This window comes from Artibeus jamaicensis, unplaced genomic scaffold, assembly GCF_021234435.1.
Source record: "Artibeus jamaicensis isolate MK-2021 breed Jamaican fruit bat unplaced genomic scaffold, CSHL_Jam_final contig_3174, whole genome shotgun sequence".
Lineage (NCBI taxonomy): Eukaryota > Metazoa > Chordata > Mammalia > Chiroptera > Phyllostomidae > Artibeus > Artibeus jamaicensis.
Genome location: NW_026521738.1, coordinates 5,608,930 through 5,629,564, shown reverse-complemented (window position 1 = coordinate 5,629,564; position 20,635 = coordinate 5,608,930). Strand labels below are relative to the sequence as shown.

Here is a 20,635-nt window from a genome sequence, read left to right as displayed (position 1 = left end):
ACAAGGTGTTATAAAAACCAATCAACTTGCCATAACCTCCTAATTCCAGGAATATAAACCATAATTCAAGCATCAATTCTCCTCTTAACATATTCTACTTTACTAAAATGAATTCTCATCCTGCAACTATGAAGAAAACTGTACTTAAAATAATATTAAAAGACAGAATCTCATTATTTAGTTTTAGATTAAAGTCTATAATTCTAGCCTTAAAAATATCTATAGCTATAACCTCTCCAACTTATCAATTCCCAAAGACATTAATAAAAGACGTCATTAACATCTAAACTTACAGTAGACTGTCATTTGGAACAAACTGTGTTAACAGTAACTCTACCAGAGTCAAATAGACCAACCCCTCACCCTTTATGCTTCTGACTAAGGTTAATGAGCATGATTTGTCATAAATTTCCCAGTAACTCTGAAAATCTGAATTGAACAAAAAGACTACTTTTTTCATTGAGTAAAGGTTGGAGTTGTTTTATTTAGAACCCAGCACAGTGTTTTGCAATGGAAACATCATTAAGTACATGTGAAATGAATAAACAACAAATAAGCAGCCCAATGCACTATTTAGCTCCTTATTATGTGCTAAGTATTTAAAATTACATATAATAAAGTGGAATACATCCAAACTGTTTTTTATTTCTACTAAGAAACACGAAAGAACTATTCACCTAAGAATTTCCACTTTAACAGACTATAAAGTTGGACTTTTACAAACCTATAATTTGGCTAATGATTTTCTATAATTGTAAATATTTCTTTATGAAATTAGAAACATACAGAAGTGCTAGTTAAAAGTTTCTTTGCAATAAATAAGGCCACAGGTACACGCCACTTAATTTTAATAACATTTATATCTCTCATGAAGAAGTTGCTTTTTTAAAAAGCCAAAAATCTCAATGGAGAAAAAAAGAATGAAATGAAATAACTACAAATGTTCTTCCACTTCAAAAGCTGTCTGACACCTGAGCCAGAAGCCTTTCTGCGCCTGTCAGTGACTTCCTCTTCATCTGTCACAGAAAGAGTTCAACATGCTTTACAAAATCCATTACATTTTAAGACCATTTCCAATATCGGCTACCATAAATCAAGAAATCCATTTATTCAAGGTTACTTATGGAAAATTAATCACACAGAAAATTTTAACAATTCCTTTTTCAAAAATTAAAGTGTTTTACTGTACGTGGCATTCCCATACATGATGTGGATTCAAAGACTGGAAGCATTAAGGGGATATAAGGAAAATTCATAGGCTAACCCCTAATAAGTAATTTTAATATTAGAAGTATCTGTAACAAGTACTTCAGAAAAAAATAAATCAGAATATAAACACAACACAGCATCGCTGAATGTCTCCTCTGCTGAAGTAGCACGTGCGCCACAGCAAGCTGTTCCGAACCCTCGCACACGCAGCCGCGGGGTCCTCGGAATGCAATCCGTCTGGGAAAGCGGGCCGGCGGGGCTGTGGGCACTATGCATCAGAAGTGCAGCACAGCCCTGACTGGTGTGGCTCAGTGGATTGAGCGCGGGCCTGCGAACCACACGATCGAGGTTCGATTCCCAGTCAGGGCACATGCCTGGGTTGCAGGCCGGTTCCCTGCAGGCCAGTTCCCAGCAGGGGACGCACAAAAGGGAACCATACATTGATGTTTCTCTCCCTCTCTCCTTCCCCCCCTTCCCCTCTAAAGATGAATAATAAAATATTTAAAAAAAAAAAAAAGAAGTGCAGCACGTGGATTTTCCTGGTCCTAGTGATTTCTGAAACGTATCTTCCTACTTTCAAGGGCAAGTTTACTCAAAAGAAAAGAATACACAGGTCAGCTACACGACATTTACAGCTTTTATTGATAGGACTCAGCCATTATGCCAAATTCAGCCATCGGTATACAACCTCATTTCCCACCTATAATTAATGAGAAATATTTTACTCTAAGTGAGACACAAAGTGACAATATCAAAGTGTAACCTTAAAGTCTTAAATTCACACTTCAAATATCAAAAGAAGCAATTTCCAATATCATGAAAACATGATGAAGTAACTACACAGAAAAAAATGAACAGTTAAGTCGTTTCACTTTTTTTTGTACATAGTGAAAACAGATGCATTTTAACTTCAGCCTTCAGACAGCGTACTTCATAAAGTCATTCATTTAAAATAGATAAATGTTTACAAAGAACATTTAACTTAAACTTCATAGTTGCTTATAAAACGGTACTTGAAAAGTTGACCTGTATAAGGAAACAAGAGTCCAGTCAAGAGAGATGGTAAACTATAAATATAAAATATACCACAATGTTAAAATCTCACAGTGCTCTATAGAAAAATCAATAAAGATAACTTAATCCTTCTGGGGGAAAATGTATTTAGCATTACAAATTTAAATGTAAATTTTATATATGAATTCAATAAGGAATACATTTAAACTACACATTGCACATAATCATCATCTATTTTGTGTAAAACAATAAAAATGATGTACTTTTTGAACATGTGTACATCGAAACCAAAAGGTTATTTTTTACTTTTTCCTTTATTGGCAACTTTGGATGCATTTTTAGGTGCTGGTTCCCAGAGGGCATTTTTTACAAATCTTGAAGCCGCGCCTCTGTCCAGCTTGGCAGCCTTTTTCTTGTCGGTGATTTCCTTGACTCTGTTCATGTACACTCTGATTCTTTCCTAAAAGAGAGAGAAGAGGAGAAGCAACAGATTTACTACCGGCAGCAGGCTTCACTGTACTGCAGTCAGTCAAACCGAGCAGACATGTATCCACTCCTACTGAGTGGGGCTACATTCGTGGGCAAGTAGGGTAAACACGCTCCATGCTCTCCTGGAGTCCATAGCGTAGGGAAATACAGACATTAAGAAGTCATTTCAAAAGTGTTCTGAGTGTTTCAAAGGAGGGAAAACTATACTAAGACATCACTACAGAGATAAACATTGAACTGTTTATATGTTCTTTAATTTAGCATTAACCTAAATCAGCATATTAACTCTTATTGACCTGAAGTCTGTAATCTAAAATAGAGCTCTCACATACTTGCAACATACAAACTAAACTCTCCTAAAAATTTTCTAAACAGAAAATGGTTGAGGCAGAACTGATTTTTTTTATATTACCTTGGAGTGTCACAATTATAATAAGCAGAATGAAAATATAAAATCTTTTATTCAATTTCACAGTTTTGATTGATAAGCACAAATTTTCTAATGATATATACAGTTCTAATCGAACAGGCTGCCATACCATTAAAATCTCCTGAGCTCATTAATCAGAATGAAGGGCTTATTTCAGTTGGAGAAATAAAGGTAATGAGAGCCATAAAATAACAGAGTAATGATTGATCACTGCTTAAAAGCAAGTTTCATTAAAAAAAATCAAAATAGTGACATTACCATACACACAAAAACGCAGAACCTCAGAATCTTTTAATTGTGAAAGACTGACAACTCTGCTCAAAACCTCCCGCGGCCCCCTATTTCTCTCAGAGAAAAAGCAAAAGTCCTCAATCACAACCCACGCCCTCTCCAACCCTGCAAAGGACCCAAAGCCGAAGGTCCACAGAGCCACTCCCTCCCTTCCTCCCAGTCAATTCAAATGTTAACCTCGTTAACAGGCCTACTGAGGCCATTTAAAATGGCATTCCTACCCAGATACGCCAATCCCTACAGTGTACTACTTCTTTTTTTTTCCTGTGACATATACTCTAATATCCCTAACATATCACATATTCATCAGTATTTATTATTTGTTTCTTTGATTATGTTAATTGTCTCCCTCCACTAGAGGGTCTGCCATCTGCCACTGGACAGGGATATTTAAAGGCTTTATTCACTGGGAAACTCTCACTTAAAAATAATGCCTGGCTCCTACCAGGCGCTTAAACACTTGTTGAATAAATAAATTCACTATTTTCAATGCTTTTCCCTATTCACAATATCTCTCGCTCACTAACTCTGTGATCAATTAGTGATGTCTGCCACAAGGCCAGAAAAGCAGAAAAGGTTTATATGTTCTTTTTATTTCTCAACCCTTGCCCAGAATATGAATGTACCCCTCCATAAAGTGGGTTCTGAGAGGAAGAGAAGGCAGATGATTTTACCTTTTTCCAATGACGGGACCAAGTATTAAAATACTCCCAATAACTTTGTGTTAAAGAAAAGAGAGAAATTTCACAAATGCCAAGTCTATATTAGAAAGTTGGAAACAGATGACACACTGCATACTTCTTAGGATTTAAAGCAAGTATCACTGCTCAGAACAAGATCTGTGCACCATACTGCTTTATATTTTGCTTTAAGTAGTTTTTCACAATGTCTATACTTAAAAATAAAATTTTTCCCAAGAACTTTAAAAGAAGAAAATATCTTAGTGCATACATTAACAAAATGAAGACAACAGTTCTGGTTTATTCATTTTCTAAACATAAATGACCAAGTACTGTACTGTTACATACGCTTCACTAAGTTGTATACGACACACACATCAACTAGTATAAGACTTAAGAACAATAATACAGTGTCAAGTGCATTCACACATATATTTACCTTATATTTTATAAACACAAAGAACAAATTATTATTATTATTATTCATAAAGCCAAGTCAAGAAGGTAACCACCAGTTTGATCTCTAATTTTTCTCTTTTAAATTGGATTATTTGATTTAATTTTTGAAGTCAGCAAAAACGAAGTTACCAGACCTTATATACGGTACTTATACATCCAAATGGAATACAAAGACAAAGCTACAAGATTTATTACCGGCTGTAAATATGTCACTAATGCAGAATTACTGGACAGTACACATACAACTGGTGCCAAAAAAGCTTTTAGCTTTGTTGCTGAACTGGATTCTTTACTGCTGAGAAAATGAATTAATGGAAGAATTGAAAAGGTGGGGGAGAAACTTTCCCGTCTTTGCTAGTAAATCAACTAGAATATACTTTTAAGAATTGTGTAAGAGTTTTAAAAAAGGGGGGCAGTTGTAGAGATGAACAGGATTTCAAGAATTTATAAAATAATATGGAAGTTATAAATAATTACTAGAACCATGACATATTTTTTCCATCCAGAGATTCATATAGTATATGGAAAACCAATTCTCTGACAGAGATACAGAGATAAGAAAAAGAAAAACTAAAGACATGATGAAACCTGACTCACTTTCCCAATTCCAACTCTAAATAATCTAATTCTCCGCAGTTAGTATGATAAAGGTGCTGCGACTTTAACTTCAGGAATACTACAACAGACAGACATGTAAAGTAAAAAAAGCCACTGAACCTTACCAATTCCTGCTTTACTGGATGTTCCTTAGGATTAACTCCCTGAGTTGCCAAATAAACTACAAGAGAAAGATTTTTGCATGAAATAAAATGGTGTATGTATTAATTAAGAGCATTAATCAAAAAAACTTTAGTGACAAAAAAGCAATGTCACACAAATGACTGATTAAATCCTAAATTATTCAACCTCTATGTAATAATAACTATGTGCATAGCTCCCAGGCATGTGGTATTCTGACTCAAAAGAAATAAATATCTGACTATTAAAACTGTCATAAAGTATAATTGTGTATAAAGTGCTAGCATTTAAAAAATAAATCACTCTTGACTTAATAAATAATTTGCTTTCTAATTAACTACAAAATAATATACGTACCCCAAAACATTGAATTTAATGTGTAAGCAGAAACTAAATCCACTTTTGCTTGTTCAAGTGGGTCCAACTATTAGAAACAGAGAAAAGAAATTCAAACTCTGAGAACCGTCACATATTTTAAACTTTCATCAAGCACAATGTATCAAAGAAACATTTTTTTTTTTACTTCTTATAATCCAATAACAAAATGATCTGGAAATAATTTGCAAAAAGAAAAAGTTTTGTTAACCAGTGATTTCTGTCCACAAACTTTCAATTCAGGGTACCATCTTTAGTTAGACAAGGAATGTCCATAATCCAAGAAAAATTCTTTTGAATTATTTTAATTTCAGAAGTTACGATCTGGGCTTTGTATGTCAAAAGTAATTTATCAATATAAACACTGTACATGATGCATTTATGTATAAGAAGCAGGCTAAAATGCTTAGGCGGTACCACGGACAGAAGAAACATAATGAGATTTGTTTTAGACTGTCAGAGTCAATTTACTCTTTTTGTCCTATAGGGTTTCCAGAACTCTGATAACATCATTGTAATACTTAAAAGGTCAAATATAGAGTCTGTGGAAAAGAATGCAGTGAGTGGTCCTTTTTTTTTCCTTCCCAAAACCAAGTCAAAATAAAATATAGTTAAGAGGTATTTCCTAAGATTGGAGTTTTATTTTAACCCCTAAAAATACCCAAACACTTATAAAATTAAAATAAAGGAGGAAAGAACCATGCATATATCATTAATCTATCTCTTAACACAGCACTCTGTTTTAGGAATTACACGTGTAGAAATTACATTTGTAAAGTACCTTCTGCAACAACTCATTTCTGGAAACAGACATCATGGTCTTCAGCATGTCATCTACAGCACCAATGGAATTCTCAAATGTTGATAAATACTCATGAATTTCTGCTGGATAGTCTTCATTAATTTCCTCTTCTGCCATTATGACCAACTGGAAAAAAAGTAAATTCTTAGAATCCATACTGGGGATACATATTGCTCTTAAGGTTATAAAAAAAAAAACATATTGGAGACAGACATTGCTCTTTAAAGGTTACCAAAAAAATGAATACCGTGTACTTCAAAAGTACTAAAAATGTTAAAACCCTAAGATAATTAAACAAATCTTAGAACATAATCCTAAAGCAACTAATCTAAAATTCCCCTCTTCTTAATTTGCTTGGGAAGGGGGGCAGGTGGAGAACAGCAAACAGACCCACCCAAGTTTACTAATGCTACGTATACTGAATTCAAAACACTTTTCAAGAACTAAACACATGACTATCAAATATGGAATGTAAACAATCAAAATCCTACATTTAAAAAACTTCCTCTCATTTCTGTCCTGGTGACTCAATTGGCTAGAGCATCATCCTAATACACCAAGATTGCAGGTTCAATCCCCAGTCAGAGCACAAACTAGAATCAACCGATGAATGCGTAAGTAAGCAGAACAACAAACTGATGTTTCTCTGTCTCTCTTTCTCTCTCTCTCTCTGTGTCTCTGTCTTTCTCTCCCCTCTCCCCCTTCTTCTCTCTCTAAAATCAATAAATAAAAATTTTGTAAAAATTTCTGTTGAAGTTAAAGTATATCCCCTAATGCTTGCTGAAAAAATAATAAGCAAAGCTCTTTTTTTTGAAGAACATATATATTTTAGCCCTTCTAAATTTAGGTGTTGATCTTGCACCATGGTATATTAAACTAAAAAATGAGAAATCCTAGGTCTGAAGTAATCTTATGACTATTTATCACTAAAATCATTTTTCATGCCTATATTTATATTTATATATATGTATTCTTTAAGCTTCTCTAAAATATTAAGAAATTCAAAGAGTCCATAAATCACATAAGCAGAAAAGAGGAAACTGGGGAGAAATAAACTATATGGTTTTCATTTAGGCTAGAGCATACCATGACAGCCCATTCTTTTAAAATTCACATTTAATCATAATATTTAGTATCTATGTGAGAAAAAGCAAAATCAACATCAATGTACTTCATATGGTATCTAAGACCAAATTTCACAAGCAATTCTAAAGCCATACATACCATCTTTAGGTTTAAATTTTTTTTCATTAGCTGAAAATACCTCTTTCATGTGACATAACTAAAGAAACAGCAAGAATGTGGTAAAACAGCACAGTGCATAGCAGAATTAAAGTAAAAAGACTTGGGCTTTGCATCTTGCTTGACCACTGACTTTGTCACCTTAGACAAATCACTGAATCTCTCTGAGCCTCAAACACCTCATCCATAAAATGGTCTAATGACCTGTAGAGGACCCTTACAGTTCTAAGTGTTATGACTATGTAATTTAAGTTTAAAAAGTACTATTAGAATTTTAGATGCAATATATCAACATTTCTATTCAACGAGTACATATTCCACTGAGACATCTGGGTTCACTTACAAAGCAAGCGAACAGCACCTGACCACCACTGCTTGCACTGTAAAGTTACCTTCCAACTGCTGTGCAAGCAGCAACCGGGCGAAGAACTAAGGTAAAAGAAGAGCACACAGGAAGGCACTGACTTCTGTTCCAAAAGGCCAACCGAAAACATGCATTTCCCTCTCATCCCTCCCAAAACCTCCCCAAAATGATAGAAGAAATGTAAAAATAAGTCCATAGTAACACTGTGGACTTATAACCAAAAAGGGCCCATTCCGATCAGCGAGGGATATACTGCAAATATAGAAGACTCAGTATTTCTTCCCTTCATGTAAAACCATAAACTAATAAATTTGGAAATATGAATTAAAAGAATGAAGTGCTGGGGAAAAAGAATCAATTACCAAAAATAACCTAAAAGAAGTATATAAAAAATAGATAATTAACCATAAGGAAAAAATTTAAAGGACATCAAAGATCCACGCTCCGAAAGGGATCCAAATCTAAAGGATATTCAGAGGTGGTTTCTTCCAAACCTTCAAGAAACAGTTAATTCTTGTGGCATTTAACTGGTTAAGAACACAGAAAAAGATGGGAAAACTCAGACACCTACTTCATAACATACACAAAAAATAAACTCCGGATGCATGCAAAAGGTAAATGAATAAACATATTAAAAGATTATATAAAATATTTATATAATCCAAATGAAACCCAAATGCTATAAAATGAAATGGCTGATGGACTTAACTACATAAAAACTAAAAAACTATATGTTAAAAGAAACAACCAGGAGGAAATATTTGCCAGAATATAACAAAGGATTAGTTAGATTATATTGAGTTCCTAGAGAGCATTAAACAAATTAAAATAATTAAGATATCACCCATCAGATTGGTAATAATTTTAAAGATTATCAAAGTTCAGTGTTAGCAAGGCATATACTGAAGGTAGAATACACATTGGTACAGATTTTTTAAGTGCACATTCCCTCTGACTCAGGAAATCCTCTTAAGAATCTAGCCTACAGAAATCCTTGTACCCATGCGTACAAATTTATCTGAATGGACCCTTCAAACTCTTCTCTGAATTTCCCCTACTTTTCTTGCATCAATTTTTCCCTCTGCTAGATCACCATTACCCATAAATCTTAAAGTATTTTATTTCTCCATCTTAGATAAGAAACAAAAGAAACATCTTGATTTCATAGCCCCCTCCAGCTAAAGCTCCATTTTCTATCTCCCTTTTAGAACTTCTCAAAAGAGTTGCTTACGCCAACAGTCCAATTCCTCTTCTTCCATTCTTTCTTAACTCTAATCCAAACAGGCCCCTACTTTTCACTCAAACTTGCTCTTATCAAGGTCACCCACTCAGCAGTATGGTTAAGTTTAATGGTCAGTTCTCATCATTTGACTTCACTGACTCCCTTCTTTTGGTTCCCAGGGCATCACACGTTTTTTGGTTTCCTTCCTCACTGGCTGCTTTCTTGGTGTCTTTTGCAGGATCCTTCTCATAACCTCAGCCTCTTAACCTTGAAGTGTCCCAAGGGCTGTCCTTGATTCTCTTTTGTTTTCTAGTTTACTCCCTAAGTCAGCTCTGGGCTTTAAATTGGGTTAATAAACTGATGACTCCCAGGTTTATGTCCCCAGCCCTGACCCCCCCTACTGAATGAATTCCACATCTACATTTCCAACTGCTTACTCAATGCCTCTGGTTAAATAATAACATATTCTCAAGCATAACGTGCTCAAAGCCAAATTTCTAATCTTGCCTACCCCAGTCTTCCCCACCTCATTTCATGGTAACTCCATCCTTCCAATTGTTCAGCCCTAAAATTTCAGAGAGGTCCTGAATTCTTTTCTCTCTCACCCTATTTTTAAATATCTTCAGAATCTAACCTCATCCTACCACGTCTACTGCTACCATCTGGTCCAATGCAGTCCAAGCCATTGCTGGCCTTTGCCTAGATTATTGCAATAGCCTCTTAAATGACCTCCTTGTTTCCAGCCCAGTAGTTTAAAATCAAGAAAAAGTAGAGTGATCACTCCAAATCTATGTCAAACCTCTGCATGGAAACTTCCAAAGGCCTACCACCTACCTCACTTAGAGTGTAAGACAAAGTCCTAAAAAGCCCAACACAATTTGCCCTCCCTGCCTCCTTCTGGGACCTCAGCTCTTCCCACTCCACCCCTTGCTTCAGGCCCCACCAGCCAGGATGGCATCGCTGCTCCTCCCCATCACAGCAGGTGCGCCCCTACCCCAGGGCCTTTGTACTTCTCACCTTCGCAGAATCTCCTGCTCCTCCTTTCTTCCCCAAGCAAGAGCTTCAGGGCTTTACCTGCCAGAGCTTTACTCCAGTGCCACCTATTGGTGAACCTTTCCTGACCACTCTCTTTTATAATGCATGCCCCTGAACTCCCTATGTCCTTCTCTACCTTACAGTCCTCAGTAACACCTGACATATTTCTTTTACTCATTGCCAGCCCACCTCAAAAGACGGTACTACATGAGAACAGAATTTTTTGTGCTTCATTTTCTGCTAGCAAAGCACTACCTGGCAGTGAATAAACATTTGTTGAATAAATCACCAATAACAAAATACTGGGAAAAAATCTATTCATCAATAGGAAAACAGCTAAATGAATTGTAGCACATCCACCAAAACAATATTAAAAATAAGCCAGCTGGTAAAGGTTCATTTGGCTAAATCCCAGCAGAACAACGTGGAGCACAAGGTTGAAACTTTGCCTGGTGTCCGTAAGAAGCTCACAGGCAAGGATGAGTGTTAATTTTGAATTCCCAGAGTTTCAGCTGTAAATAAAAATGACTAAATAAAATATTGTTCACAGTTAAAAAAGAAAAGAAAGAAGTAAATGTTCATGTAGAAGACATAATGAAAAGTGGTGAAAAATGTCATAGACCATTGTACATAATATACAATGTATCTAACGCATGCCATTTGTTTTTAAAAACCTGTACCTGTAGATATGCAGAAAGATTTGAAGGAAACATAAAATATAGACATTCGCTCTGAGAAGGGGCAGGGATTAGGGAGTAGGATTAAAGCAGACCATTTTTTTAAACTCTTCATTTTTCATTGTCTAAGTTTCATTACTTCATAAGGCATGTTAAATTTGTAATAAAAAGTAATCATTAAATTTAAATAAAGGAATATTCTAAAAAATATTTTGGCTTTTAACAAACACTGCAAGTATGAAAACACCACAAAAAAAGGGCCTTCATTTAAACATAATTTTTTCAACCAATTCTTCTATAGAAAATATTTTCCCCCTCTAGAATCAAAATGGGGGTTTTTTTTCCTGCAATTATTCCCTGTCCCTAAGCCCCAATAAACAAGTAGTTATACATTGTTTAATGGGTTAGGGTGAACACTGAAAGCAAGGCAGTAATTAAGAATAATTACCCTCATTAAATCTGAACTGAACCACTTGCCCTTTACCTAACTAAAAAAAAAAAAATGGCAAGGCACACTAAGAAATAAAAGTTCTTCTATGACCAGAGATTCCCCCCAAATCAAATGATTTTTTTCTAACATCTTATATGGACAGTTCCTGAATATTACTGGCTCCTTCCACAGGAACAGCTGCGGGAGGGAACTGTGGAAATTTCCCTGTGTTCCCTTCGCTGCTGGGAGCCCATGATGAAGCAGTGTATGGTCTCAGCAGCAATTGCAGACATTTGAACACTGCCATTGCTGCTAAGCACACCATCAAGCCAGGCACTATTCTACAAGCCAAGCACTATTCTAAGCACACCACACACATTAACTCATCTACCCCTCACAGACAGGAAACAGTTTCATTCAATGACTTGCCCAAGGCTGTACATGGTAAAATGTACAAAGAGAAAGAAGGAAAAAACTCGCCTCTGCTCCTCACTCCCGTCCAGGGTTCTATCCTTCTAAAGCCCGACTGCAGAGGTGAAAACCAGGAGAGGGCACGAGAGCATGTGCTTCTCTCTTCAGGCCTCAGTAAGGTCTGCTTGAGGCTAAGGGGCAGAGAAGGGGAAACCCTGCCCAGTAATCCCTACAGGATGCTGTCGCTCCTTCCCTCCTCTCCCTGGTTATAGTAGCCACAGCACCCACAGGAGAAAAGGAGGGATGCACAGCATCACGCACAGAACTGAATCACCCCCTTTCCTTCCCCTGGATTCTCTACTTCAGGGAGGTCAGTCCAGCCAGGAACTGGGGAGTCGCCCCTCACTCCTTTCTCAGGCCCCAAATCCAATCAGTCTCATCAATAAGGCAGCCTTAATCTCCTACCACCACAAGCTTCCCTCCTTCTCACTAAATTTTCTTGAGAGTTTTTAAGTAGTCTTCCTACTATCAATGTTTTTGCACTGTCAATTGTAGACTGCTACAAAATATGATTTTTCTATAAAGATACTCTGGCCATTGTATGCCCCTGCTTAAAATTCTGCAACTGCCCCCCACCATCAGAGAGATAAATTCCAAACCCCACAGGAACAGAGGCCAAGCCCATTTTGATTGTGACCCTTGCCTGTCTGACTAACCCCATCTTCCATGGCTCCCCTCTTCCAATCCTAAGGTCATAGCCTCGATGGCAGTTGTCCAAACATGCCATGTCGCTCTGACCTTTCACCCTTTGCGTGCCACCCTCCCATGCTGTCTGGAAAAACAATGTCACTTAAAACAGCATCTGGTAGTATCTGCTGACTTACCTGAGTTCCCTTTACTGTAAGCAACTTGAGGGACAAGGTCACACTGACATTTTATTACCAGTGGCTGACACACAGAACGATTCTATGCTTCTGTGTGCCCAGGACAGTCCCAGTTTACACCTGTCGTTTCAGCCTCCCGTCTTGCTCAGCTGCCCATCTCTCAGGAGCCCCAGTCTGAGAAATTCATTATGTGCTAACTCTAAGTAGGTCCTCTGACTCTTAGAGGAAAGAGCCCACCCCATTCTGTCAGAGAACAAGAGTCAGGGGAGCTGCTGGTACCAGCCAGAGATCAGCTAGACAGCAGAACCAGTAGGAGATACATATGAAGAAATTTATTATAAGAAACTGTTTCAGGCAGTTGTGGGGGCTGGCTAAGGAACTCCAAAATCTGCGGGTCAGGCCTCGAGGAAGGGCCAGCTGGAACTCCAGGTTACCAGCTGAAGCTGCTGTCCACAGGAGGAGTCTCCCTTCTGTCAGGGAGGTCTCAGCTCTGCTTCTAAAGCCTCCCCACTGATTGAGTCCATTGAATTGGCTAGAATAATCTCTCTAATTTAAAGTTAACTGATGGTGGATTTTACCACACCTACAAATACTTTTACAGCAACACCTGGACTGATGTTTCACTGAGTATCTGGGGACAGCACTCCGGCCCCGCTGACACATCAGGAAGACCATCACACCCTTCAAGCCACCAGAACCGCAGCAAAGAAAGGTATATCCCTGGCATCTCAAGTTACTTTCTGCCCGCATTTTCCCATGGCAACTTTGTACTCTTGATTGTCAGGATGCCAAGTAATAAAACTAGATTTCAAATTCCAGCTAACAAATGTGAAAGAAATCACAACTTTTTTTCAAAATACCATTTTGTAACCCCTAATGAAATGGTAAATTCAGGCAATGCTCACCAACAGATAAAAGGATGATGGGGAAGTCACAGCAGAGCGGTGAGGACAGCACTACCTGAACACACGGATCTATCTTCACGTCACTAGGAGCTGGACACACACATATTAAGAACCCCCTGATGGGAAGTGATATGATGTACACAGCATCATCTATATAGCATTTCCAGCTTCCCCAAAGAGTTGAATCTGAACTTAATTGAGCTTTTAGAGCTAACTTCCATTTTACAGAAAACACAGAGGACAGGGAAACAAGTTAAAATCACCAGAAAGCAAAGAGACTAATCTAGAATGAGAAATACTCTGTAGGACAATTGACCTGGTTTCTGTAACAAGTAAATGGCATGAAGAAAAAAATAAAGAAAAGGAAAAGGCAGTGGAGAAAGAAAAGATAAAGGGGACTTAAGAGATGTAACAAGCAAATGAAATGTATACATACATCTTGTTTGGATCTCGATTCAGATAAACCAAGTGTACAAAAATAGTTTTGAGAGAAAGATGAACATGGATCGAGTATTAGAAAACACCAGGAAATTACTGATAATTTTGTCATCTATAAAAACAGCATTACAGTTTTATCAGAAAAGTGTCCCTGTGTAAAATTACATGTCTTGAATTTGCTTAAAAAAAAAAAAACTAGTCTTCATGGATTAATTACATTTTTGAGAACAAGGATAACAAGCCTGCATACATTATTTCTATAGTGAAATAAGGCAGATTAGATAGTTAACTCACAGATTAACGTTTAGAATACAATTCCGTTCATAAACTGGGGGCACCTAAACCTGAAGTATAGTCTAGGATACTGTAGCAGCTCTATCGCTTCTCATCTCAATTCCAAATGTAACTGAAGGTGAGGGAAGGCGGGTCACCGAGTGCTGCCAGATCTGTGACAGCTGCTGAACAAAACTCATGAAAACACGACAGACCCTGTGGCTTCAAATGAGGTTTGTGTTTCTAACATTTCCAACGAAGGCTGACATTTCAGGGTGTCTATAATTATTTTACAAATGTCACAAATTTCCTTCTAAAAAAATCCTAAAGTCTTACATATTTACCAGGCTCTTATAAAAATGTATGCATGAGAAAATAAATGTAAAAACCAGCAAAATTTGAAGTCAAATGAAAAACTAGGGGGAAATATTTGCAACATAAATACAGATAAAAGGAGCTCCTACAAATCAATTTAAAAAAAACGCTGCAACCCAAAAGAAAAATGAACAAAGAAAACATGCAGCTCACAAATAAAGAAATCCAGATGACCAATAAGCATAAAGTTACTCAATCTTACTTGCAGTTAAAGAAACATAAATCAACAAAACAAGATGCAATTTTTCATGTCAAACAAGCAAAAATTTAAAAGATTGATAGTACCCAGTATGAGCAAAGGTGAGGAGAAACAGCCTCTCACTCACTATTATTTGGAGTGTAAACTGAGCATTTTTGTGTGGCAATTGGCACTTTGCTTCAAAATTACATTTGGACAAATTCTTTGACCCTGCAATTTTACTTATCAAAATATATACATTCACACAAGATAATCTTCAAGGACATCCACTGCAACACTCTTTAAAACACTAAAACTTTAAAGCAGGAACAACCTATGTGCCCACTGACAAGAACTGGTTGATAAATTATGATATATTCAAACAAGAAACTCTGCAGCATTGAAAAGGTATGCAGTAGAGTATAGAGTCCTAGGATATATTAATGTGAATGAAAGTTGAAGAGCAAGATGTACACTCGAGTGTGGAAGCATACCTGTATATGCATGTAAATTTCCTTCAGGGCTCCAACTCCTGAGGACCCTATGAATGAGTGATGTCCACAAAGTCCTGTCCTCACCTGCCCTTCTCAACTCCTATGGACCCATGCCTATGGCTTCTTTTATGGAGCCAACTCGTCTCATGTTTGGTCTTCCCCTTTTTCCTGCTGCCTACTTTTCCCAACATTATTATCTTTTCCAAAGGATGTGCCCGAAGTAGGACAGCTTCAGTCTTGTCACTTTCGCCTCCAGAGATGTTTCAGGCTTACTTTGCTCTAGGACCCACTTGTTTGTCCTTCCAGTGGTCCCATGTATCCACAGAACTCTCCTCCAACATCATATTTCAAGTGAATCAATTTTCCTGATACTATCAGCCTTCTTCATTGATAGAAGGGCATGAGTATAACTAAAGGGATGATTGTCAGCAAACTGAATGAGGACCCATGTAGGTCAGGCCACTGAGAGGTGATTCCATTGAAGTTGGGTAACATTAATTTGTATCTTTTATGAATTTCTTTAGCAATGTTCAATAGACCTAGAAGAAAAATGGTTACCTGGAGGCGGAATTGGCTAGTGGACACAAAGGAAAGAGAAGAAAGAGCAAAAGAATCTTTTAAACAGCTGACTAGGAGGAACAGCCTTGAAGAGAGAGAAGTAAGGCCTTTTCCTCTGCTTGGAATACTCTCTCCCCTATCTTCTGGGGCTAGAGAAACCTCTTAATCCTTTAAAACCCAATCTAATGCATCCTCCTCTATAAAGGTTTCCGTATCTTCCTCTTTGCTCCCAGGTTCTCCAGACTTAGTAGTTGTCACATATCCATCAATAATACTCCTTCTGTTTCTTGATAAATACAGAGGTATCGACTGTTATTTTACTTGATACACCAGCCGTATGGACAAACTAGAACACAACACTTCACCCTGCATTCCACAACACTAGACTCTCAAAATCACCCTTGTCACTCACTAGCTGTTCATTATGTTCCTTCACTAGTTCATCGCCTCAAATTTACAGAGTCTAAAATTGCCTATGGATTCCGGTTCTCTACTGCTTCTCTTTTCTGTTTACATTCACTCCTTTGGTGATCATCTCCAGTTTCACAACTTTATACACCAAATGTTCACTGATAACTCCCAGATGTTCTTTTTCAGCAGTGACATCCCCACTGGACTCCTGATTCAACTCCTACTCAACATCTCCCCTTGGATGACATGTCAAACCTAACAAGTCATAACTGAACTAATCTTCCCCCACACACCTGATCCTCTCATAGTCTTCCACTTCTCAGTTAATGGCAATTCCTCCCTTCTACTTACTTACTCAAGCCCAAACCCTCGACAATCATCTTACACTTACAACCCACAGTCAATCCATAAACAAATCTGTTACCTTTATTGGTGAAATACATCCAAAATGGAACTGCTACTAACCACATTCACTTCTTTCTATCCTGTGAAGCCATCACCAACTCATCTGAATTATTACAATACCTTCCTAATTAGTCTCCTGGATTTCACCTACCACACTCTCTAACAATCTGTTCTTAAGGCAGTAAGAGTTATCCTGTTAAAAATCTGAATCGATCATATCTCTCCTCTGCTCAGAAATTTCCACTGGTTATTCAACCACAGGCAGGATTCACATAGTACGATATTTGTATCTCCATAGGACTAACAATGTCTTGCCACATAATAGGTACTTAGAAACTATTTGTCAACTGACTAAAATGAAAGTAAATTGGAACCAACTTTGGAGAACCTTAATATCACATTAGAGCTCGGACTTACAAATATCAGGAAGTCATCACATGGATCAAAAAGGAAAAAAAAAAGATAATGTACATTCTGGGCTTGTTTCCATCCCTACTCCAAATAGAGTTACACATAATGATGAACTAAGTAAGAGAACAAAGCCAACATATAATTTTTGGGGAACTAGAGAGACATCTGCAGATGTTGTGTCAGAATTCTGTTAGTGTAATGATTCTGTTGCACTGAAGCATCTTAGAAAACAATAGGGCAATGTACATACAACAATCTCAATAAATACTGCTGTCTTTGGCAGACAGTCCATGTTCGTGTTACTTGTAAATCTCCTTCAGACTTACAGTAAAACCTCTGAGAAAAAATAGACTTCATCCTTTTAAAAGTATTAACCTCTAAAAACAAATTTAGCCCAAAGTCTGATAATAGAATGATATAAATTACAAAGAGGTTGCTAAAGATTGAGATCATTACATCAGATTGCAATGAATTTACTTCTATTGTTTAATTCTAACGATTAATTTGATGTATTTTCAAAATTATACATCAGCAAAATTACCTTCTAAAACCATGAAATTTGCTTATCACATTTTCACATCTCTAAAATAATGATAACAGTATAGAGGACTATTGTGCAAATTAAATGAATATACATAAAAGCTATTAGAACAGTGATGGCCCAATAAGCATCAATACACTAGTGATATTAGTTATTATTTTAGTGGAAGTGAAAATAATCACTACCTTAATCTAATGTGAACTATTTAGAGCCACACAAAATGGTTACCTGTTTGGAAAGAGCAGCTGAGATAACACACATAAAAAGCCAGGTAAAAAGTCGTGAAAAACCATCACCTCTGAACCATAATACACCCAACACAGCTATCTGAAGTCAGCAATAAAATATTTTGACTAAGAATTGTTTTATTATTAAAAAATTATTTTTCACACTGTCATCCTTTTATCTTTCAACAAACGAGATTTATCATTTCAGACGATCACAAGCAGTTCTCTGAGTTTCACTAGCGGTTATCTAGTTATTTTCAGATCCAATGCCAACATACAGTGAAGTCAGGTTCAATCTCCTACCACAGTCCAAATTAAGTTAACACATGGGTAGCAAACAGCTCACTGGGATAACTACATCTTTAACAAGCTAAACCCGAATACCAGACAACAAACAGGAAGACGTTAAAGATCTTTTCAAACAGCGTACATTCATGAACATCCCTGAGCCATAAAGTAAAACCATTATCTTGCGATTATCCACGATAGCAGAGGAGTCAAACTCATTTTCACCCGGGCCCAAATCAGCCTCGCGGTCGCCTTCAAAGGGCCAAATGTCATTTTAGGACTATATAAATATAACTACTCCTTAACTAGGGGAAAAGAGCTCTACATTTGGCCCTTTGAAGGCAAGGGCGAGGCTAATGTGGCCCCTGGTGAAAATGAGTTTGACCCCCTTGCACTACAGATTTCAGCTGAAGGTCAAACTAGCCCACCCTCTCGGGTGAGCTAACAGAGCGAGGGCAGTTCCTAATCATGAATGTGAATGGTAAACGTGGGTGACACAGGCCAGTGACTCCCCTGCAGCTCTCCCTTTTGCCTTTTCTCCTTAAACAAAGATTAAAGGCAGCTGAAAATGAATTGTGAAGTCATGTGTTTTTAAATTCTCCGCCTTCCAATATTTGAGGGGTGGAGCTAAGAAGAATATAAAAAGAGAAAGGCTGGGCCCAGAGAGACGTGAGAGGACCAAGTAAACCAAGATCTAGAAGCCGCCCCAAGACAAGCTAATTGGGGGTTCCGCAACAGTGCTCTCCCCAGCGCCCAGCTTAGCGAGCTCGCATTCGCGGAACGCTATGAGGCCTGATCTCGCTCTTCACAGCCAGCCGGAGGATGAAAGGGGTACCCCAGCACACGAGAAGATGACTTATGTAGACAACGAGAAAAACGTAAAACCCAGCTTGGAATAATACCTCACTGGCCTTCCACTCGCGTCTCCCGGAATGCCGTCCGTGCCGCTTACGTCAACGAGGCGCCCGCTCTGCGTGGCGTGTCAGCGCCGCTTTGTGATGACCTCACGCTGCCTGCCCCGCCCCCCTGACGCTTGCTCCGCCCCTCCGTTCCTTTTACTCTGGCTCTCAAAGGCAAACCGTTCTACTGTGCCTCTGGCTAATGTGGTGGAAGGAGCTTGGGCTGAGACACTGGGCAACTTTCTCTAGATTTGTATTTGGCTAAAGCCCCTAATACAGGTTGAGCTTTTTTAACTAGAAAAAAAAAGTTCGTTACTTAAGCTTTGTTCAGGTTTTTACTTTCACCAAAGCTCATCCCAGGGCCATGGTTCCTAGCACATCCCACTGTCTCCTTCAGAAGGAGCCTTGGAAAAGCAGCTTCCCAAATTATCTGTAGTGAACAAGTTCTTTATTTTTCCAATCCATCGCTAAGAGATGCTTTTGCAAAATGCAGTAAAAAATGGATTACTTGAAAGAAGCAAAATATTTCAGTAAACACAGAACAGACATGAAAAAATAGCAAAAATTGCACATATTGTTCATTGAAAGTGTAGTAAGCAGTTAAGCACCATTTTTACATTCCTAATCCTTTATTCCACAATCGTAATTTATTTAACAAAAAGCTTTGAACAAACACCCTGTATGTCAATACCTAAAGTTTTTTAAGTAGCAAATGAGTTATCTTCTGGTTCATAATTCTAACCTAGCCAGACTACAGCAGCTTCTAGTGGAGGGCAATGTATCTAAACTGTTCCTCTGTTTTGTTTTGTTTTTAATTTTTATTTATTGACTTTAAGAGAGACCGGGGAGGGAGAGAGAAAGAAACATTAATTTGTTGTTCCACTTACTCACGTATGTATGTATCCATTGGTTGCTTCTTGTATGTGTCCTGACTGGAGACCCGAAACCTTGGGATACTGGGATGACACTCTAACCCTGAGCTAGCCAGCCAGGGCGAAATTAAATTATCTTCTGATGAAAGCAATGAATTCAAGATTTTATACAGTGCTAAGTTCACAATTACTGAGCCAATTTTAAAATATCACAGGGTGCAATGTGGTCCTACTGCATCTGACTAGTGCACAATTTACACCTCATGGGAGACCTCCTGGGACTCAACATGTGAGTTCAACAACATCCAAACTAATCCATACCCCATTCAAGAAACTCAGTTTACCAGTCACAGCTATTGCAGCAATGCCAAGTTGCCATAAAAGTTTATAAATGATTATTCTTAACTTCTGCACTCCTCTCAGATAAAGAACAGACAGATAATGAATTGTTCATGGACTGACGACACCAGTCCACAGACCACAGAAGGTGCACTGTCCTTGAAAGTTGGGTAACTTACCTTACCTTGAAGAGTGTCGAAGACTCTTAATACTCTTCATGGTATTAAAAACTAAAGTACCACCCAGAATAAACCAGAGCCTGAGAGATT

General features: G+C 37.7%; 1 protein-coding gene across 1 annotated transcript; it reads right to left on the bottom strand.

Moving 5' to 3' along the window:
- Positions 1 to 1,828: 1,828 nt before the first annotated feature.
- On the bottom strand, positions 1,829 to 19,230 carry C1D (C1D nuclear receptor corepressor). The gene is made up of 5 exons (XM_037126331.2): positions 19,159 to 19,230; positions 6,467 to 6,613; positions 5,668 to 5,734; positions 5,295 to 5,350; positions 1,829 to 2,683 (listed from the first exon to the last, which is right to left on the bottom strand). Exons 2-5 carry the CDS (start codon positions 6,602 to 6,604, stop codon positions 2,519 to 2,521), a joined length of 426 nt encoding a protein of 141 aa, XP_036982226.1. The 5' UTR covers positions 6,605 to 6,613; positions 19,159 to 19,230; the 3' UTR covers positions 1,829 to 2,518.
- Positions 19,231 to 20,635: the final 1,405 nt, after the last annotated feature.

Coding starts and splice junctions, on each gene's coding strand:
- C1D (XM_037126331.2), bottom strand. CDS start 6,604: ATGGCAGAAGAGGAAATTAATGAAGACTATCCAGCAGAAATTCATGAG. Junction 5,351..5,667: donor ATTAAATTCAATGTTTTGGG/GTACGTATATTA, acceptor TTTCTCTTGTAG/TTTATTTGGCAACTCAGGGA. Junction 2,684..5,294: donor ATCCAGTAAAGCAGGAATTG/GTAAGGTTCAGT, acceptor TCTCTCTTTTAG/GAAAGAATCAGAGTGTACAT.